At 37.9% G+C, this 23,257-nt stretch overlaps 1 protein-coding gene across 1 annotated transcript; it reads right to left on the bottom strand.

Annotated features, from left to right (window-relative positions):
• Positions 1–627: 627 nt before the first annotated feature.
• otoa (otoancorin) lies at positions 628–21,385 on the bottom strand. The gene is made up of 29 exons (XM_079895707.1): positions 21,361–21,385; positions 21,115–21,209; positions 20,077–20,098; positions 19,604–19,640; positions 19,354–19,495; positions 18,956–19,024; positions 18,463–18,653; positions 18,167–18,330; positions 17,897–17,977; positions 17,369–17,481; positions 16,760–16,902; positions 16,042–16,150; positions 15,725–15,949; positions 15,474–15,635; positions 9,073–9,213; positions 8,932–8,987; positions 8,525–8,645; positions 8,327–8,445; positions 8,032–8,167; positions 7,148–7,341; positions 6,775–6,865; positions 6,356–6,521; positions 6,033–6,235; positions 5,705–5,857; positions 4,957–5,099; positions 4,712–4,848; positions 4,528–4,625; positions 3,391–3,598; positions 628–1,155 (listed from the first exon to the last, which is right to left on the bottom strand). Exons 2-29 carry the CDS (start codon positions 21,205–21,207, stop codon positions 1,076–1,078), a joined length of 3,597 nt encoding a protein of 1,198 aa, XP_079751833.1. The 5' UTR covers positions 21,208–21,209; positions 21,361–21,385; the 3' UTR covers positions 628–1,075.
• Positions 21,386–23,257: the final 1,872 nt, after the last annotated feature.

Here is a 23,257-nt window from a genome sequence, read left to right as displayed (position 1 = left end):
TAACTGGAAATGTTACTCCAGTCTTCAGTGTCACATGATCCTTCAGAAATCATTCTAATATGTTGATTTGGTGCTCAAGAAACATTTCATATTATTATCAGTTTTTTTATTTTTGTGGAAAAATATATATATATATTTTCAGAATTATTTTATTAATAGAAAGTTCAAAAGAACAGCATTTATTTGAAATAGTTTTTTGTAACAATGTAAAAGTCTTTACGATCATTATTTGCTTTACTGTGATTATTGATTTAATGTGTGCTTGCTGAATAAAAGTATCAATTTCTTAAATAAAATCAAATAATAATAATACTGATCCCAAACTGAATGGTATGTATTCTGGAATTTTGGAAGACCAAATGTTTTTCTATTTCAGCCTGAGCTCTTTGACGATAAATGAGGCGTACTAGCCATTTTGAATAATTTTCATAACTTCCCTTTTAGCCGACAAGAGTGGACAAAGACAAAGTAGGTGAGACAAATCACACAATTTTGTGGCCTGTGCACCTGAAGTAAGGTTGGTATGAACTTAAAGTCATCAGAAGCAAACCAGTGAGTCTGTTACACCACCTGAGGGTGTGAAAATCTCTGGTTTGACTGTATTCAAATTTCACACTTACTCTCTTTACAGATGAGACTTTATTAACCTCATGTTGGGGTATAAATGATTTGAATTATGCTACCAAAGAACACAACCTCTAATACAAACATTTAACTGGAATTAAATTATTTGATAACAAAACTACAATTTAATGAAGTATTCACAGTATTAAATATCTCATAGAATAGTAATAAATCTGCATGTGAAAAGATCTAAACAGCAGTATTATCAAATATAGTTTTTCTATAAAATACATTTAATGGGATAGACCCCAGCTTTATCAAACCCCTACCTCACCATACTATATTTGGCTTTATTTTAAAGTTAAAATGTGCATTCAGTGACTACGTTTTAAATATTATTTTTAAATATAGCAATTCTTAAATGGCCAGATACTAATCTACTGGTTAACATGATCATGTGAATCTGCCATCTGACACATGCTATATCTGTGACCTTTGACCCTTCTTCTTCTTAGAGAATGTATCTAAGTAACATCAGCATGATGGCCTGCATGAGGAGGACACATCCTGTCATGCTCTCTACTGCTGCGCCTGGAGGAGGAAGAGAAACATATCTGTAAATTTAAGACTACAATTGTTTTTATAATAAAAATGAAACTAAAAGATCCAAATGTAATCTTTATCTAGATGTTCCCCCCTGGTTTCACAGACAAGGCTTAAGTCTAGTCCCAGACTAAAATGCATGTTTGAGCTGTTTTAACTGAAAGCAACTTGCACTGATATATCTTAAAATATACAGTGAGGAAAATAAGTATTTGAACACCCTGCTATTTTGCAAGTTCTCCCACTTCTCCCACAAATCATGGAGGGGTCTGAAATTGTCATCGTAGGTGCATGTCCACTGTGAGAGACATAATCTAAAAAAAAAAATCCAGAAATCACAATATATTATTTTTTTTAACTATTTATTTGTATGATACAGCTGCAAATAAGTATTTGAACACCTGTCTATCAGCTAGAATTCTGACCCTCAAAGACCTGTTAGTCTGACTTTAAAATGTCCACCTCCACTCCATTTATTATCCTAAATTAGATGCACCTGTTTGAGGTCGTTAGCTGCATAAAGACACCTGTCCACCCCATACAATCAGTAAGAATCCAACTACTAACATGGCCAAGACCAAAGAGCTGTCCAAAGACACTAGAGACAAAATTGTACACCTCCACAAGGCTGGAAAGGGCTACGGGGAAATTGCCAAGCAGCTTGGTGAAAAAAGGTCCACTGTTGGAGCAATCATTAGAAAATGGAAGAAGCTAAACATGACTGTCAATCTCCCTCGGACTGGGGCTCCATGCAAGATCTCACCTCGTGGGGTCTCAATGATCCTAAGAAAGGTGAGAAATCAGCCCAGAACTACACGGGAGGAGCTGGTCAATGACCTGAAAAGAGCTGGGACCACCGTTTCCAAGGTTACTGTTGGTAATACACTAAGGCGTCATGGTTTGAAATCATGCATGGCACGGAAGGTTCCCCTGCTTAAACCAGCACATGTCAAGGCCCGTCTTAAGTTTGCCAATGACCATTTGGATGATCCAGAGGAGTCATGGGAGAAAGTCATGTGGTCAGATGAGACCAAAATAGAACTTTTTGGTCATAATTCCACTAAACGTGTTTGGAGGAAGAAGAATGATGAGTACCATCCCAAGAACACCATCCCTACTGTGAAGCATGGGGGTGGTAGCATCATGCTTTGTGGGTGTTTTTCTGCACATGGGACAGGGCGACTGCACTGTATTAAGGAGAGAATGACCGGGGCCATGTATTGCGAGATTTTGGGGAACAACCTCCTTCCCTCAGTTAGAGCATTGAAGATGGGTCGAGGCTGGGTCTTCCAACATGACAATGACCCGAAGCACACAGCCAGGATAACCAAGGAGTGGCTCTGTAAGAAGCATATCAAGGTTCTGGCGTGGCCTAGCCAGTCTCCAGACCTAAACCCAATAGAGAATCTTTGGAGGGAGCTCAAACTCCGTGTTTCTCAGCGACAGCCCAGAAACCTGACTGATCTAGAGAAGATCTGTGTGGAGGAGTGGGCCAAAATCCCTCCTGCAGTGTGTGCAAACCTGGTGAAAAACTACAGGAAACATTTGACCTCTGTAATTGCAAACAAAGGCTACTGTACCAAATATTAACATTGATTTTCTCAGGTGTTCAAATACTTATTTGCAGCTGTATCATACAAATAAATAGTTAAAAAATCATACATTGTGATTTCTGGATTTTTTTTTAGATTATGTCTCTCACAGTGGACATGCACCTACGATGACAATTTCAGACCCCTCCATGATTTCTAAGTGGGAGAACTTGCAAAATAGCAGTGTGTTCAAATACTTATTTTCCTCACTGTATCAGCGCCATTGTTTTGTCTTAAGATGCACATCAGTAAGGCACGTTTATAACAGCTACTGAAAACCTAATTGAACTAAGCTTTAATCCTGGCTTAATCTAAGCCCTGTCTGTGAAACTAGGCCTTAAGAGTCACAATGTGTACATTCTTGACAACTATGACTATGATTTTTCCAACCCATTCTCACAGGAAACCGTAACTATTTTACGAGGTGGTTTCGTATGATTTTTAAAAGAAAATCATTATGAAGGACCGCCCCTAAACTTACCCATCACTGGGGTTTAAACAGATCGTACGTCAACATACGATTGACATTGTACAAATTTGCCACCGATTGAGCAAACCGTAAAATAGTTACAAATTGCTGTGAGGTTGTGTTGGTTTTTCAAACAGGTTAAAACCTTCTCCTGTCACTCGCCTCCTTTTAGTGGCAGTGGGGCAGCTGGGACTGATCCACTGGAGCTTGTACTGGGGTTTCCAGTGGACACATCAGCACGTGCAGTTTTCAGACCCACGGCTTCATCCAGTGCAGACTTTTGATCGACTCTCAGCCCTGCGCGCTGAGCCTCCGTGACCATGGCAGCATTTTCAGGACCCAAAGCCTTCAACTGGGTGACTGACATTGCCTGAACACAAATTATAACAGTAACTTCTTTGGGCGAATTCCAAATGGCGTTTTTGCAGCCTTGAACGACACTGAGGGAAGGGGATGCCATTTGAGGGGCATTTCAAACAAATGTGAACACCTGAATCCCTTCACGAAGGGCCTTTCCACAAGTCCGTTAGCGAAGGGTTATTTGATCGATTGCCTCCAAAATTGCTCACTCTAAACCGCTAAAAAAGTATGTTCTATATAGTACTATTATATAGTAGGGACAAATGTGATTTAATGAGGAAATTACATTGTCATTCATTGCTCCCTTCGCCAAGTGCATTCCAAATGGCTTCATTATGACACTCAAGTGCCCTGCTCACTTCAAAGTCCCTACTTCAAAGACTCTGCCCTTTAAAATGAGTAGGGCAAAGGGATGCTCACTTCCTACTGGAATTCGCCCATTATTATTGAATGAGAGCTAACCCTAAACTGAATTGAGCTGGATGACACCACTGTTTTCTGCAGTGCTTTATAGCTGATTCGACTGTGTCATAATTGATGAATTTTGCAACATCGACACTTTGAACTGACTCAAAGTGAATAACAGCACTATTGTCCTCTGTAAAGCTGCTTATAGCTGAATTGAACTCATTTTATAACACAGTTATTGAACTGAATTGAATCAGCACTGAACCAACTTCAGCTGAATAATGACACCATTGTCTTTTTAGAGTTGCTTTACAGCAGAAATAAAAATTTTCTCATTTTGATGAAATTTGATAATTATTTTCCTGTTTATCACTGTGAAGCTGCTTTGAAACTATCTGTATTGTATAAAGGTGACTTGACTTAACTTACAGATCAACTCAGTTGTGCAGTAAGCGGTTTTCAAGAAACATTGTTGAACACTGTTGATATTTAAATAGAAAAATAAGATTGCAAAAAAGAGAGAAAACTTACAGCTAAGCGATCCGAGGGTATGAGAGGGATGGCGGACCACTGAATGAATGGCAAGACGGATGAATTTAGACGTCCCAGCTCAACAGTGCTTAGACCAGCTAGAGAGACATTCAATGACAAAGGCAGTTCTTGCATTTTTTTATGCAAACTATTTACATATTAAACTTAAAGTAGTTGTCCTCACCAAGGATGTTGCCCATTTCACTAACTTGAGCTTCAGTCCAAGTTTCTGGCTTTCCAAATGCAGCCACTGCCTTTTCCTTAAGACGCTCTCTAACGTTCAGAAGACAAGAAGCACGGCCCACCGCCTCTACTGCCTCCCTGGTAAAGACACATATCACAACTTATTTGCTTAACAGTAGCTATGTTGTGCTGCAGTGTACATAAACATAGTTGAAAATGAAAATATAGCTACAAATGTGCAAGTACCTAAAGCTGGTGGTATTGAGCTGATCAATCTGGGCAGGTTGAAGACCACAGATAAACTGTCCCAGTCCCATCATCTCCAGATGTCCTAGTCCAGCCACGCTGACTTCTGTCACCCTTTCAAAAGCCTGCCAGATGGCTGTCCTCTGCAGAATCCATCACTTTCAGTATTTGTTCGTTTTTCTGCTTTGCTTATTTTTGTTTTTGCATTTTTTGTATATAATCTATGCTAAATACCAATGAATAAATAAATACTCTTTCAAGGCTGCATTTATTTGATCAAAAATACAGTAAAAACAGTAATATTGTGAAAAAAAATATTACAATTTCAAATAACTGGTTTTCAGCATCATTACTCCAGTCTTCAGTGTCACATGATCCTTCAGAAATCATATTTCATATATGCTGATTTGGTGCTCATTTAACATTTCTTACTATGTACTTTTAAACTCAATGTTTAAAAGTAATGTGCTGCTTAATATTTTTGTGAAAACTGTGATACAATTTTTTGTTCATGATTATTTGATGAACATGTTCATTTATTTGAAAAGGAAAAATATGTGTACCGTCACTTTTGATCAGTTTAATGCATCCTCAGTGAATAAAAATATTAATTTCTTTTTTTAAACTTTTGAATGGTAGTGTGAATAAATAAATAAATACATATGCTTCTTTCATAGCATTTTTACCACGTTTTAAATATAAATTCTAGATGCTGTTTGGTGACTGAATGTGTGCATGTTTGTATTACCTGTGTCTGGTTAAAGTTGCAGGCAGTCAGCATTTCCAGAGTGTCCAGTGAGGCGATGCTGAGGTTGCCCAGCTCTTCAGCACTGAAACCCTGGCAGATGCAGCCCAGTTGAGTAATCTGGGACTCATTCAACATGGACACACTGCCCCATGCCTGCAATAAACAATAGACATTGTCTTTGACCACTGCAGTCCAGATGTTAATGTTTTTTTTAGATTCTGTTGTTGTGCATATATTAGAATGTAATATTGTTTTTGAGACTTCAGCAACCTTAAAGTGTGTGTGTTTGTGTGTGTGTGTGTGTGTGTGTGTGTGTGTGTGTGTATACCTCCACAATTTTTGCTCTGAGTACAGCCAGTTGTTCTGTGCTGTAGTTGTTTATCTCTCCTAATGTTGGCACGGCATCTTTAAAAGTCTGCATGGTCATTTTACTGAGCTGGGTGGGAGTCCAGTATACATTCCCCTGTTTTAGGTCCTCAATATAAATGAGCGTAGGTTCTAGAGTAGACATCACTGTGAGAGAAACCGCCACTGCCAGAAAGATAAAATCATTTCCACTATTGGTTATTCTCTGAGAACAATATCAGTAACTGTCTGGTTTCACAAAGACATTGTTTCTCTACCATATTATGCACTTTCTGGCCCACATACCTTCACGCTTCCTGCGATTTTGTAATGTGCTACTCGTTTTGAGCTCAAAAAGTTTGCGGCGAAGAGCAGAGAGATCAAGCCAAGAGCGGAATTCCTTTGGAGGAGGAACCACAGGCTGACTGGGCAAACTATCCATCAGATCTGACAGATATGACTTCAGCCAGCTCTGCAGGACAGAAGAGCAGGACGGAGGGGTGGATTGGTAAATAAAAAATAAATTATTTTGTAAGATTGTGGAGAAAAATAACTGTCAGTTTAACTGAAATAACATCTGCCAGTTATAAATAACACATCTGTTATGGTATGGAGGACTAAAAGTGCCATTCAAAATAAAATTAAGGAATCAATTATTAATTAATATATATGTATTAAATGTAAATAAATAAATCACCTGTAAAATAAATAAATGAGATTCTTACTTTGGATGGCAGCTTTTCAACAGCAGTGTCATTAAGTAACAAAAGAGGACCAAGTGCCCTCATGTCCACCTCTGACCAGTAAGCAGGATCCCTTGTTTAAATGAAAAGACAAATATATTATTAACACCAATGTAAAATGTCTAATTCCAGCACAGCTGAATGTTTAAGGCTGGAAAAAGCTGGCCGTTTAATGTAAAGATTTTTTTTTTTTCAAATGTTTAAAATGCTCTTGTCTTAAAGCCACAGTAGGCATAACCTCTTTAACAATGAAAAAACAAAACAAAAAAAATCAGCAGGGATGTGAGATCTGAGGTCTGAGGTTATGTGTGAGATTGTGGGTGTGAACCCACTGTGGTTTGTGTGATGCTGTTACCCATATGTGCCTGTGAGCAGTCTGAACAGATGCTCTCTGTGCTGTTGTTGGATATACTGACAGGAGGCGAGAGCCTGCAGGGTGGAGTTCAGAGCCGCGGGGTTCAGAGAGGAGATCCAGGCTGGGTCTAACTCACACACCAGAGGGCCTAGAGTCAAAACCTCTGCTGCAGACAGATCAGAGACATTCCCCTTCTGCACAGAAACAGGATACAGATTAGGCTGCCTGCAGTAGTTCCTGTCAGGAACATAACACTTACAGACAAGACTTACTTGCTTACATTTGATTATTCAATTTCTGTATGCCTGAATACTGTTGATCTACCTGAAAAACTTAAACTTAACTGTTTATTTAATTTGTATCTTTGTTCTGTTACTTTTATTTGCAATTCGTTAATCTTTTTTTATTACGGACAATTTACTTGTCTTTAATAATATTTGAACTTTATATTAGTCAGGATAGTTTTTGCTTTGGTATTGAAATTTGAATCGAGAATTGAGAAATTTCACTGGTATTTAAAATCCTGGTGTCATAACCTTATTTAAAAGTTATTTAAAAGTTTTTAGTCAGAAGATTTATTTATTTTTGCTTTAATCCATGAAAAGCAGTGCAGTGAAATGCAAAATGCATTCTGTGTGAATGGCCCCTTAGTCTAGCATATTTAAAAAACATTTTTTTATAGCAAACTCACATTAAGTCTGACTTTATTCTGGTATTAATGCACACCATAAAATCAATTCATGATGGATAAGTCCCACCCTACATTTTTCCTGGTTGAATATCCTGTTTTACTCAGAAATGCGTCACATTACAGCAGTGAAATGGGTTGCAAACAGCAACGTGGGGTTTTTAGACATGAGAAGAAAAGCGTGTGCGTGTATTACCAGGCAGCCAATGGCTCTTCTGGTGAGTGCGTAGCGTGCCAGAGAACTGTTTGGCAGAAAGGTCAGGTTCACTTGCGTCATCTTCTCCATGAAAGCAGGACACACAGCATCTGACAGGTTTTGAATCTTCTCCACTCTGAACGTGTCATGACAGTATGGATACGTGTGAGAGGGGAAAATGAAAGAAAAAGAATATCCCGCCTGTCTTAGCATATGATTTCAACTTAGTATAAATTGAATAATTAGTACGAATTTAAATGTAATTGTATGTTAAATAGCGCTGTTCTGTTCTTACGGTAGATGGATGAGTAGCGGAGCTGGGATGGCCTGGAGCTCAGAGTTTTTAATGTCATTGAAATATCCTGGTCTCTGTTCCTCCAGACTTGCAAAAAGTTTTTGAGCTGCACAGCGAATCTGAGAATGAGAATCAGTTTTTTTATAGATTTGATCATGGAAAAGTGGCAGAGGTGATGAAAGAATGTGTGATGTTTACCTGAACCCTGGAGAGCCACGCGCAGGATTTGTTAAGTGTCTGTGCCATTTCCAAAGCATCAGTTCGATTGATTTTTCCAATCATTTCACAGGTGACACCTTGTACAGCCTGACCCAGCTTTCTGTTGAAAACACCGTGAGCTTGATCAAGATACTGCTTCTTATGTGGACAACATACATTTTTATTATTAAATATGTGTTTTATAAAAGACCAATTCAAAAATAAGAGGGATTTATTTTTATGTACGATGCCAGTTTCATAAAGCGGGATTTAAATTTATTTATTACAAAATTTCATTTAGTTATTATTATTTTTTTATTTAAGATTTTCTCTCTCCCATTTAAAAATGATTCTTTAAGGGCTATGTAAAGTTAACTGTATCATGTTGCAATCATAAAGAGTCTTACCGTAATTCGCTAAGGTTGATCTTATTACCCAAAATCTTCTTCAAAAGGAAAGCCGACTACACAGAGAGGAAAAAAAAATAGAGAAAAATGTATGGAATTGTAATAGATTTGGATTTTTATGTGACTGTCTAGTTTGTGTACTTGAGCAGGAGTCCAGCCGCGTCCCTGGAGCTGGTCCACCGAGCTGAGGTCTGCCTTCTCCAGCGTGGACAGAGACAGAGAAGAGAGGAGAGAATCTGGCAAGCCTTTCACCAGTTCAGATGCGTTCACATCACGGCGGAACTGAGGAGTTGACAAAATCGAGAGAGAGAGAGAGAGAGAGAGAGAAAAAAAAACCCTGAGTCATTCTAAACCCTGGGTTAAACGGAATCCTGCCTTCACTTTTCACATTACCCATAATTTACCTGGGGTCAACAATTAAACCTGGGTATTCCTAAGATGTCTTTTCACATGGTTCCTTCCTCCGTGGGAATGGAGTGAGGCCGGTGGCGTGAATGGCCCTCGAGTCTCATGGAGGAGGTCCGGAAGGGTAAAACGAGGAGTGGCGACAGTAAAGGACGAGAGAGGACCAGGGGCCTCATTTATAAAACTTGCGTACGCACAAAACGGGGCTGAAAACATGCGTACGCCAGTTCCTGCGCAAAAGGTGGGATTTATAAAGAAAAACTTGACGTGAAAATTTGCGCACCTGCACGCAAACTCTGACCCATGCGTACGAACGTTTTGGAGATGGAGCACTTTGGCGACACTGATGGTGAGCTGGAGTTAAATGTATTTTTGGTCACTTTTATACAGAAAATCTAAAGAAAATGAAACATATACAGAAAGATTATACAAATACAATTTCAATCACCAAGCCTGTCACTTGCAGCGAGCGTGTTGAGCCGTTTAGTGAAACGGATTGATAGATTGTCTGAGAAAATAGTTTCGTGCAAATAATGCCCAAGGCCTATCTGTTTCCATTAAAAATATAAATCAATTAAAAATACAATTCGGCAAGTGGAAAAGATTGAGAAAAACTTTCTCTGAAATGTATTTTACACTATTTGATTTATGTAGTGTTGGATTACATTTTTATTAAAGGTTTAATTTAGTTTTTCCACTGCAATAGTATATAACCTGATAAAGTTTAGTAGACTGATTTCAGATGATTATTGAGTCTCCAGCAAAGAGTCTCCTTTCCTGCCAGACCTGTTTTCTCTATTGTGTTTTAAATGAGTCAGATCACTTGATTCTCACCTTTCGGAGCCCAGACGTTGAATCGTTAGGTTGATTTACTTTCACCTTTTCTCTTTAATGGCTCTGGGATGGCCCTTGGAATTGGAGCTCCTGGCCAGTATCAGCATGTGAATAGTCATGCTGATTCAATTGGACTCAGAGTAGGGTGTGTTCCTACTTCATTTGCATGCTTTGTTCAGAGTCTCCACCTCTATGTAATCCCTCCCCCTTGGAATGTATATAACTACAATGCATACTGTATTAGAGAGATCATGTTGGAAGTTTCTACAGCCGCGTACAGTGGAGTTCTCAATAAAGAATAACTTCTGTTGAACGCGATCCCGACTGTCTCACTGGTCTCTGCTTCGATCAAAGAAAACTTTACAACAGATGGTGCCGTGACCCGGATGGAGAAGAAGGAAACTCAAAGAACTGCATCTTGAAACTTCAAGCTCAAAGATCTCAACAAAGCTGACTGAGTTCCAGACTGAATTTTCTGAATCCAGATTGAAAACTTCAAGCTCCAAAAAGATCTCAAAGACTGAATTTTTCCAGACGGAATCTTTCTCTACAAATGAAAGACTCGGTGAGTTCCACTCCATTAAAAGAACCAATGCAGACCAGTACAAATGTTTTCCTCTGCGCCGTTCAGAGAAGTAGTTAACAAACAGCTGTAGAGTTTGGTTAACTAAAGATGAGCCTCTAAAAAAAGTTTTTCTTTTAGAGATGAAATTTACCCCCTGTTGTTGGCAGGGAAGTTTAACAGTTACATGTTAATATTGTGTGTATGCTCTTGCTAGAGAAGTTAGCATCAAGTGCTAATAGTTGGTATCCTTTGCTTTAGGCAGAGAAGAATTAGCTTTACGTGCTAGTTATTTCTGTTGATCCTCTGTTCTTGTCAGCAGGGTGTGCTGTGTGGTAATTTGGAAGTGTGGTAATTTGGAAAGTTAACAATAGTTAAGCTGTGTTAACAATATTGTACCCTCTGTTTGTAAGACAGTAGAGAGAAGTTTTAGTGTTTTGTGATTAAGTAACAAAGGAAGTCACAAAATGGTTAGAAGGAATGCTAGGCTGATACCCACGACAGAGAAAGGTGGATTAGCTAGCCCGTTATGGACAGACAATGAGTTTAAGTCCTTGTTAGGAGAATGCATGGACTCAATCGTGACTGAGGAAGTCAGATTGAATTTAACAAAGAAATTTGGCATTGATGCAGTCAATGTTTGGTCAATTGAAGATTGTAAGAAGGTACTAGGAGCAAGTATTCGCAAGAACGATATGAAAGCCATTATCTGTTGTCACCGAGAATTTAGCTTATCCATTGCACAAGAACAAGCTTGTTGTATTGATACTTTAACCGATCAGAACAAACAATTGCAGACTCACTTGTCCTGTCTCAAGACAAAGGTGGGCCATAACCAAGCCTCAACCAAATGTGATTTAGAAGACCAACAGTCAGATGAAAGCTATCCTGATTTACAGTCTTTTGATAGTATAGAGGACAATGTCAATGCAGATGTAAATGCAGTTGAAGTGTGCGTAGCTAGACAAAAGCCTCAGGGAAAAGATGTTGATACAGTTTCATTTGCAACCCCCATATTGCAGCCACAAGCAGTCAAAACATCTTTAGGTCCTAAAGAGATTGAGAGAATTGCTGAAAGTTTGCCATCAGTGCAAAGAAATTTTTCTGAGTTTAGAAGAGCATTGATCAGCAAAATGCGGCTCTATGATATGACTCTAGCTGAAGTCACCCAGCTAATATCACAGATCTTGACTGAGTCAGAATTCAATGATTTTGAAAGTGCTGTAAACAATTCTGAACTGCAACAAGCCAGTAAAGATGAATTGAGAGAGGAAGTTCTGAAAATTTTAAAGAACATTGTTGGACCGAACGTGGACTGGTCAAAAATAACCAATTGTGTACAGAAGAAGGGTGAAACTGTTTGTGATTACACAGAAAGATTTTGCCAGACCGCTGCCGCTTACAGCGGAATTGCTGACACGCCAGAGAAGGTGTTAGGCGATAATGGCCCTTTGGTTCGCACATGGTTTCATTGTCTTTTGCCAGAACACAGAAAGGCTTTGCCTTACTTAAACATCACATGGTGTACGAGAACCCTGGAAGACAACTTGGACAGTTTAGTTATTTGGGAAAGAGATTCTGATGTCAAAGAGAGAGTAAGAATTGCAGCAGTTTCTGTTAAGGTCAACTCAGAGAAGCCAAAGAAACGCAAAAGTCCTAAAGAAGCCAGTTGTTCTTACTGTGGCAAGCACGGACATTTTGGAAATGAATGTAGAAAAAACAAAAATAACTTAAGACAAGTTAACAATGTTATGCAGCTCTTACTACATTTGTTTGCTACTTTAAAGCAACCCCTCCCCTCGTCATTGGACTCGTGGCTAAGCTTTTTGAGGTGTTAACCATTTGGGCTGTGATTGCTTAATCTCCCCAGTAACTCACAACAAAGATGAAAGACTTAGTGACTGTCACAGCCTTTGTTTGGGGGACATTCAGTATACTCACAGCCTTAAATGTTATACTGCAGAACACAGAATATTGCAGTCAGACAACCATCCTCTGTTAATGATGTTTATTACTGATGTTTCACTGGAGAATGGAAATGTGCCAATTTTCTCACACACTCTACAGTGTGTACACAACACAGGGACAGAATAGGAGACGGACAAGTGAGGTGCCCTGGGAGGAACTGACGCAACAGGCTTCGGGGGTGAACCCAGGGTGAAGACACTACCTCATAGGCCTTTCCCGATTTAGTCCATCCTTACCTCACTGGTCCATAGGTGTCAAATAAATTAAGAAATAGGGAAAGAATGAAACGACAACAGTAGACTCTGAAAACGATAGAACCATAGTGTTTAAACTGCTACAACCGTAGTGTTTTGAAGAAATACTGCTCTCTGTTTTTCTGTTTTCTGTCTTACAGTGTGCAGATAAAACTTGATGGCTTTTTCAAGATCCATATGCAACGACCGTCTCATCTGCGTATGAAGCCCCAACCTCAAGAAGACAACCAGACCCACTGCTGAACGAACTATCACAAAAGAAAATGAAAAATACACAACGCAGAGAATTCACGGACCCTAATCGCATGTTCGTTTCTGTGTCAACATGCAATTACAGAAAATCAACACAGAACATGTGCGACTTATGGAATAATGAAGTCTATGCATGAATACTGCTGTTCTGCCGTTTCTTTGTTTTATTGTGATACAGGTATGTGTGTATGCCATGATGTCTTTACAAGCGGCATCCTGGTGTAAAACATCACCTCAGATTTCCATGAACAAGCCTCATGAGGGACGAGTCATCAGAGCGACTCTCCGTGAGAGATGTACTCTACAGGAAACAGACTTCACAGCTATTCAGGCGTCATGGACTTTCAAGACTTCCACTCTTATGCTACATGGTTTTCTGTGTAATCATGTAGTTTGTATGACATTTTACACCCTGCGTCGCAGGTGTCAACAGTTATGGTTTTGAGAAGAACTATGACACTCATGTAAATCAAGGACACAACACAGAATAAGTTATACGTACCTGTAACTTACACAAGTTACAAGAATTAACTTTTAAGTGTATAAATTTGTATTTTTGTGAGAGTTATTAGAACTCTCAAAGGGGGAAGTGTTGGATTACATTTTTATTAAAGGTTTAATTTAGTTTTTCCACTGCAATAGTATATAACCTGATAAAGTTTAGTAGACTGATTTCAGATGATTATTGAGTCTCCAGCAAAGAGTCTCCTTTCCTGCCAGACCTGTTTTCTCTATTGTGTTTTAAATGAGTCAGATCACTTGATTCTCACCTTTCGGAGCCCAGACGTTGAATCGTTAGGTTGATTTACTTTCACCTTTTCTCTTTAATGGCTCTGGGATGGCCCTTGGAATTGGAGCTCCTGGCCAGTATCAGCATGTGAATAGTCATGCTGATTCAATTGGACTCAGAGTAGGGTGTGTTCCTACTTCATTTGCATGCTTTGTTCAGAGTCTCCACCTCTATGTAATCCCTCCCCCTTGGAATGTATATAACTACAATGCATACTGTATTAGAGAGATCATGTTGGAAGTTTCTACAGCCGCGTACAGTGGAGTTCTCAATAAAGAATAACTTCTGTTGAACGCGATCCCGACTGTCTCACTGGTCTCTGCTTCGATCAAAGAAAACTTTACAACAGTAGGCTATTCAAAAACAAGGCAAGGATAGACAACTACTTGATTTGTATTAATGTAATGTTTCTTGTACCATTTATATCATTTGCATATGATTATTCATCCACGTGATAACGTTTAAGTTATCACGTGGATGAATAATCATATGTAAATGATATGTAGATGAGGATCTGCATAGTAAAACTAGGCGTTGTAAGCTCCATATATGGTTATTTCGGGTGGAGATGCATGTACGCACAATCTTCCGCTGACTGGGATTTATAAAGTGAATTCTGCGCAGGTTCTGGCGTACGCACGGTTTTATAAGTCTGAAAATTTTTTTGCGTACGCCATTTTTGGCTTTCGGGCGCACGTACACTTTTAGTAAGGTTCCTACGCACAGTTTTATAAATGAGGCCCCAGGCCTGGGACTTTATGTTGTTGCTTTGTGTTACTTTCATTTTGGTGTTTGTTTATTTTATGATTAAAGTTTATGTTGAACATTTGCTGGTTCCCGCCTCCTTCTTCACTGAACCCTTAACATTGCTACATCTGGTTTAATGTTCTTATTTGCATATTTGTGGTGTCAGTGTCACTGATTGGCCGAACGCTGAACGTGATATGTTTACATGAAGACTCAAGCATTGCGTATCCTCATAAGCAGACCGTACGGTACTATCAAGTTTATCCTGACTTTTTGGACTTTAAACGTAAGAATAAATCAATCTCTACTGTACTCCAATTGTAGAGTTTTCTGTCACCGTTTGACATATCTCCCCTCAAACGCTAAGTTCATACAAGACACAGTGTTTCCGTACCTGTCCAAAGCATGTGAATATGAGGTATAATATTGGTTGTCGGTTGCTATTAAGCATCTAGTGGTAACATTATAACACCGCATTGTTTGGCAGTGCAGGGTCAACACCTCAAAAGTGCTAACCTTGCTCCGGAGCAGGGTTTCATAACCCCGGGTAAAAAGCTGTGCTAACCCCAGTTCTAAATTACAAGTGTAAAACATTGCTTTTACCTGGGATAAAAAGCAGTGTGTAGAATGAGGATTACCTGGGGTTAAGTGCAGTGTGAAAAGCCGTAATAAGATTTTCTTTCTCCTTATCTTTTCCATCTCTTTCTGAACAAATTCATCTGGTTCTTACCGCGTCCAGTAATGTTGCTCTCTGAAGGGAGGACATCTTCTCACTCATAGTTTCCAGGGCTTCATTTCCCAGCAGACCTTTTGCCTTCACATTCTTGAGGACGGCACTGGCCACCCCTCTCACCATTGAACCCAGAGACAGCAGCCTCTCACTACTTATATTCTACAAAAGAAAACATTCTTGTGAAAACAATAAATGGGTGAATCAAGAAACAGAAAACAGCTCGTATAAACTGAGCAGACAAATCAAACCTTAGTAGCTTCTAACAGTTTCTGAGCCAGAGTTTTAGCTTGAGCTGGGCTCCATTTGGCATGGCTCAAGCTGCTGAAGATGTTGTTCAGGTCCTCAGGGGTGAAGCGGGACAGCCTGGAGAGTGGAAGAACAGACACAGAGGATCCCAGAGACTGGAGCATCTCAGGAGAGGAAGAAAAACCATCATCTTTCTCCAGAATGTTCTGTACTAACTGCCTCTTCACCTGAGGGAGGGTTGATTGGAATGACAATAAGATTACAGTTACGCTACAAATATTAAGGAGCAGCAATGATTCAATAAAGTGGCAGTTCTGACCTTGTCTATTTCAGAGTTTTTACAGGCATCAATCTGAGACAGCAGTTTTCTACTAAGATTCAGATTCAGAGACACTGCGCCATCAAAAAAACAAGCCAGAGAGCCCAATCTGTGAAAACAAAAAGAAGTTGATGAAACAGGATTGAATATGTTTTGAAGATGTTCTTCCATATAGAGTAAGGGAGAATCCATGGGCTAAAAAAAACAAACTAAAAACATAATTGCGACTTGATATCTCACAATGTGACTTTATACTTTGCAACTTTGTTTTAAACAATTGCGACATTATATTTCACAGTGGGAATTTATATCTCACTTTATATTTCATATGGGACTTTACATTTCTCCAGCCACTTAATTGGGTACACCTCTTCGACTGCTTGCTCACACAAATATCTAATCAGCCAATTACATGGAAGCAGCCCAGTGCATTTAGGCATGTAGACATGGTAAAAAACGATCTGCTGAAGTTCAAACTGAGCATCAGAATGGGGAAGAAAGGATATTTTAAGTCAGATTCGCATCAAGGACGTGTTATCATATCAATATGTACCAGAATTTCTGAGGAATGTTTCCAGCACTTTCCAGTTACTTTTTTTTTTTTTTTTACCACGGAGCTGCAATGGCTTCCAGAAGAATCAGTGTATCACTTCTGTTAACTAGAATATCATTTACCAAAGACATTCACTTAACACACACTCATGATGCAGATCCTAACCTGTCCAAGTTTTGAGTGAAACTGTCACTGCTGGAACACTCTTGTTTCAAGCGTTGAAAAAGTGTCCGGCCCAGGGCGGGCTGTATGCCAATAACATTATGAAAAGATGGAGAGAAATCTGGAGTCCTGAAAAACTCACATAGCTGAGAAAGAGAAAGATTATCATAGTCATTGAATTTGTTGAGTTATAGGTAGTTTTGGATTTAGATTATGTTAGTATGGCTTAGCCTGGGAAAACCCAGACAAACTTCCGGCAAATTTAGATTTGCTCTGCAAGTAGTCTGGCAAAGAGCCCATTCAAGCCGATTTCTAATCCGTCCAAATCGAGGCACCAATCAGAAACGTTGAGGCGGGCTTTACACGATGACGATCGCTCTGATTGGTTTTAGGTCTATCCAATTGCGCCCAGAGGCATTTGAGCGACGTCCGTTGGTGACGCCCCTTTGGAAATGAGTTATTAATGAAGCTTTGCCAGACCATAACTCAGTTACTACTGAGAATGGTCTGGTTTTAACCAGGCTAAGTATGGCTGGCTCTGAGACACAAATTATGGAACAATACATATAAGAGTTATGATACTGGATTGCAAGTCATGTCAAAGATACGGACCTCTTCTTTAGGGATGGTCTTTACTTCCTCAAAAGGCAGCCGGGATAGGAAAGGCCCCATCATTGCCAACATCCTTGCCTTCAGCCAGAGAAGTCCAGGAGGACATGTACGGACTGCAGTTGAAGATAAAATAACAAAGAAAAAGAGACAGACAGACAAACGTTGAATGATCGCTTGCAAAGCACTCTCTAAGTAAAAAAAGAATGCAAATAAATAAAGAAATAAACAAAATAGCTCAATAATATTATAAATAATCAAATAACTAATAATAACTATTTTAATGTAATTAATAATTCTCCTCTCTTCATATATCTGTATTGTTTATCTTTGGTGTTTTCCACTCTTCTGTTTATGATCCACTGTATCATTGCAGTTCTCCATCTAACTCTCTTATCTTTCCACCACACGCTTTTCTGTCTCTGTATTTGCTATATTTTCTTTCCCAATGTTCCTCCCTACCTCTTCAACAGTTTGCCATTCCATACATTTTTTGTTTTCAGTTCTTTCATCCACTTTTCTTCAATTTACCATTCATTGCAGGATGGTCAGTCGCTTCAGCACCAGGTCTGCTCATCATAGACACCCCATTGACTGATGAGCCATTTGCTACTTTAGTCAAGAGAATTGTTGAACAGATTATTTGTGTCGTAGATTAACCATACATTAATATTATATTATATTATATTACATTGTATTACAGTATATTACATTACATTACATTACATCAATCACATCATGTCACATTTATAATGATTCAAATCTGTTTCGATAAAAGCTTATAGGTTACTCAAAACTTACTCATGGTAGGTTTTTCAAGTGGTTTAGAAGGCAAGATGCTGGAGGCAGGTGCTTTCAGACTGCAGTTAAATTCATTTTGTGCAACTCTTTCTTTGACCCACCCTATAATCTCATTCCTCTGCTCCTCAGACAGAACACTGAACATCTCACTAAACACCTTCATCCTTGAGCATAATGAGGGAGGTGAGATGATAGACACAAACAGGGAAACAACATTTTGCATCAAAATTATAGATTAAGGTAAAGGTATGCCATAAGTTCAGTCACTTGAGTTTAATAAAAAGGAATAAACTTACATTTCAGCCAGGTGAGAGCTTTGTGAAAATGCTGGCAGAACAAAGCTAGGTGGAGGCATTGTTTCTAAGAAAGGTTTAGCCGCCCATAAAAGCTTTGTTAGATCCTCTTTGTTGAAGGATGTTCCATTCTGCATAATGGCCAACCAGGAAAGAGGAGCCACGAATGCCCGCATTAAACAACGAGGGCTCTCCTCCTGAGTGTGCAAATGTAAAAAAGAAGGTAGAGAAGGTATGTTAGTCCTTTTGCCTCCAAAGAAGGCAACAAATACGAGGCACTGCCACATAGATAAGAGTTACCAAACTTAAAGATCAACTTAATTAACTCTAAATATATTTGGTCTTATATTATATTATATTATATTATATTATATTATATTATATTATATTATATTATATTATATTATATTATATTATATTATATTATATTATATTATATTATATTATATTATATTATATTATATTATATTATATTATATTATGTTCTAGCACTAACCGTAGTGTTTCTCATGAGCTCAATCATATGGCCCATGTTGGTGCAATTCCGCATCTTCTCAGCAATGTCCTGGTTTTATTGTAGATTTCCCATCAGGGTGAACATAAAATAAAGGTAGAATAAAGATATATGGGTATCCTCCTGTATCTCTCTGTATGTAAACATATAGATTTGGCAAACAATGTCCCTATATCTTTCAACCTAAATATGAAAGAACCCTATGAATGGTTCACAAAGTGTCTTTTCTAAAGTTACAAAATGTTCTATTGTTGGGTTGCTAGGCTTTGGGTGAGAGTTAGTCTTATAGTAACTAAGTGTCTTTAACATCAAAACAAGTAAATTGGAAGCCCATAGTTAGAAAGCTACCATATGAGCGTGTTTGGAATAGTGAGAGTTACCCAGACTGGGCCCTTCTCATCTGCCGTGTCATTGGACTGATTGGAGCGAGGGATGGAGAAGGATGGAGAGAGTGAGGAGAGAAGCTCTACAAACATAGAGATGGGGCTCTGCATCATCTGGTTTTGTGTCTGTGTATATGAGCTGACAGATGAAAGGGAAAATATGTGGACGTTTTCCATGCAATGAAATGGGATCATTAGTATTCAAATATACACCTGGCAATATATCATCAGTTCAGTGGCAGTCTACCTGTTCAGCGAATTGTTCATTACAGGCACATGGTAACCTAAAACAAAACAACCACATCATTTAACAAAAGACACAATTCATGACAGAGAAACACTCTCTCTTTATGATTGGAAACAAAGGGAAAAACATTTGAGAAACTTTAATTGCAATCTGACTTCAAAATATCAAACTGGATTTGATGAAAGATTAGTAGATTATGATGTCTAGATTAATACATTTTGTTCAGGGCGTGGGAGACCTCAAATGGAACTTCTTTTTTTTCCATCTGAAATATGCAAATATGTCCTATACAGATTTCCTTGGGCACTTGCATTTGCATATGGTTTATGTAATATATCTCTACATAATTTATTTTATTAAGTACATGCAGGTGCAACACATAAGTCATTTTTATACCATGATTATGTAAGGCCAAATGTGTTCAAACTAAGAGATAATGGCAAATGTTGGCTATACGCCTTCTGACATTTTACCTTTGTTGAAGCATGTGATCATCTGTCAAAAAATAAAAGAAAACATAATTATTCAATTATGAAACAATTTAAGTGGAAAGTGCAATTTGTTCTTCTGAATAAGACTTACACACACACACACAAATATGTATTGTTGGTTAATGACTCGTGAACAATTTCAATTTCATAACAGGATTTTTTCCCCTTATCAGACCCAGACATGAAATATTTAAACATGAAAATCCATCATTAAAATATATACATTTAAATGAAGATAATCCAAACACAGTGTAAAAAAAAAAAAAAAAATAAAAACATTTCAATGTTTCAAAAAATTATTTATGTACATTTTTACGTAATCCAAATATTTTTAAATTATCTTTAATTCAAAACAAGACTGTTAAGAGCATGACTGAAGTAGATTCATGTAACAAGTCATGTGATGGAAACAAATGTAAATATCGCTTGTGAATCTCAGGTTCTGAGTTGTTGTTGTAGTTTTTGTTGTTGTTGCTGTTCCTGTTACTCATAGAGTGAATGTTCTTATTTACTGTTTAGTTCATGTTTCCTTTGGTTCCTGTTTCTAATTTGTCAACCTTTGTATTGAATGCCCTCAGTTTCCTCAGCTCTCAGTTAAGTACTGTCTTTATGTTTCGCTTGTTAAATACTTGTGTTTTTGCCTTCTCCTGTTTGATTCCTGTTTTTTTCCTTATTATTTCAGTTAATAAAAGTACAGGCTACATACATTCTCATCTCTTCTCCTTGCCTTACCATACAGTCACAGTGAAGAGAATATTGTATTGGGCAGGGCATCTTTTCTAATCAAGCTGTAACTTTGTTAAATTGTGCAAAAAATGTAAAAATAGTATTTAATTGTGTCCATTAAGGACATATAATATGCTAGCAATTAAATTAGCCTCAGCAAGACAAAACAGTCAGTGATTTTATTCTGAAAAATGTCATTTCTGGTTCAGAAATTAGTGTTTCAGTAGAGGAAACACCTATTTACCCTATAGTGTTTTCAGTATGAGATGCAATGATCTTGTGGTACTAAGTTACCAATTTCTTGGCCATTTCCCTGAAGTCTGCCGGTAGTTTGGGAAAGTCTACTGTTGACTGGTTACGATCAGGCATCATCACATCCTGGGACATTACTGTATAGAATAACAAAACGGTACACACAGAACATTTATGATGAAATAAATCACGTTTTGTTGCTCGTTGTACTCCAACAAGCTTCACAAAACTCTATTTTAGATTTAAATTATTCAATTTAAAAAGTGTGATACTATTCAACTAGTTTACCTGTCGCCCATTGGATGAGAAGAGAGAGGACCAAACCCTCTCTATAAAACCCCATCATGTTGTTCCCCGTTCTCTTTCTCCAGATTAGGCTCTATAGACAATATTCATTTAGAAAATTTCAATTAATTCATCGCATTGCAATGAACGCACACGGACATAATAATCATATTGGGTAATGCTCTTCTGCATACTGTCTCTAGATATCAGTGACAGCTTTATTATCTGTAATGTCATCGGACGCAGGTGAATCACATGTAGACAATCCAGACATGATTACACGCAAAACAGTTCCATAGTTGCACTAATGTTTGCATAGATTGCGTTATTTAAACATGCAAGAACAAAAATTAAACTGTAGATAGTCAAATCATTTATGTAATGCATAGGCATGATATTTGAATAGCAATAAAATACAAATAATAGGATAGAAAGTCACTGGGAATATTAACAGTACATTAAATGGAGATGATGTAATTCTTTTATCATTTTAACGCAAAAACCAGAACCATACCAGTCTCGTCCTGTTTTAAAGCATCCCTGTTGTAGGCTATATGTTGTTCTCACATAAACTTGGATAGCCTATATGTTCCAGTGTCACTATGGTTTTTGTAGGCATGCCAACTGACTCTCAGGTACTGCATGTATCGTTCTCACATCTACCTCTGAGGATTTGGGATGAGTGCTAGGATACTGCCAGTGTGAGATCACTCTCACTGGAATACAGCTTGAGAAAAACAGCCTTTACTTCTGACCCAGCTATACGACAAGGCAAATCAGTACAATTTTACAGATGATTGGGTTTCCTTTCATTTAAAAAGCTTATTATTGGCCCTAGAGTATTATGTTGCTCCAAAGAATATTTTCAATTAATGAACTGAGCCCAGATTTATATTTTGCTTTTTTAGTCTGACTCATAGTAAATGAACCATTTAAATTACTACATGTCTTTTCATACATTTTCCTTCTGTTATGTTTTCTCTCAAAGATTGCTCTTTAAAAAGATTTGTTCTTTAAAAAGGGTTTGTGTCTATTAAATACCCCTTCCTTAATTCTTAAACCTTAATAAAACATTCCAGTTAAAAAAGTACAATAAAAGTGCACTTCATGTGGTTACATGTAAATTAACTGGAACTAATTAATCCAAAAATATTATTTGATATAACGGAATCATCCTGACTACATTAGGTTACACAAACAGTTATTTTGGGGGGTGTTAGAGCAAGTAAAAATAGACACTCAATACATCCTGCTGTGTCTTTTTACAATGTACAATCATCTTTACAGAAGTAGACATTTTAACAAATGTACTAAATATCTGACAATGCATATTTATCTGATTTTGAAATGAGTCCTTCACAAGCTTTACTTAAAAAACAAACAAAAGCAATTTAAATAGTATTACCTCTTTCAGTGAACATGGGCATCACCAATATAAATTTAAAACTAGTGATTTAATTATTCAATCATTATAATTATCTAATTACTAAAAGACATAAGCTAAAGCAATAAATTGGTAACCAGGATGTTCAAGATTATAGGCTAAAACTGTGATGGAGGTACTCACTGTGAGAGATGATCTTGAGATCTTGAGACCCAAGTTTAAATGAAGCTGTCTGTAGCACAGGTACACACTAGATTTGTTACAACATGATTTTCCACTCTCATGTCCTCTCAACCCCTCCCACCCCAGAATTTTGAAGACTATATGCAGGTGTGACAGCTATGAAATTGCATTTGCAAATTTGTGGGGTCCAGATTTGATTTTCCATCATCTGGCCATTTGTAAGTAACTTAAAAGTGTGGTTTTGAATAATCATCCACTAATAAAGCCACAAACTTCTCTTATAGCAGTTGAGATTATTATTTGAAATAGACTGAACGTATCTTTCTGCTTTTT

This window comes from Squalius cephalus (assembly GCF_949319135.1).
Source record: "Squalius cephalus genome assembly, chromosome: 15".
Taxonomy (NCBI): domain Eukaryota; kingdom Metazoa; phylum Chordata; class Actinopteri; order Cypriniformes; family Leuciscidae; genus Squalius; species Squalius cephalus.
Note: the sequence above shows the minus strand (reverse complement) of the source record. Positions and strands in the feature narration are given on the sequence as shown.

Bases quoted from the DNA above. Each gene is read 5' to 3' on its own strand.
- otoa (XM_079895707.1), bottom strand. From the start codon at position 21,207: ATGTCCCAGGATGTGATGATGCCTGATCGTAACCAGTCAACAGTAGAC. The intron at 20,099-21,114 runs GTAACTTAGTAC...ATTTTTTGACAG, and splicing joins GGGAAATGGCCAAGAAATTG to ATGATCACATGCTTCAACAA. The intron at 19,025-19,353 runs GTAACTCTCACT...CAATAAAACCAG, and splicing joins ATGAGAAGGGCCCAGTCTGG to GACATTGCTGAGAAGATGCG.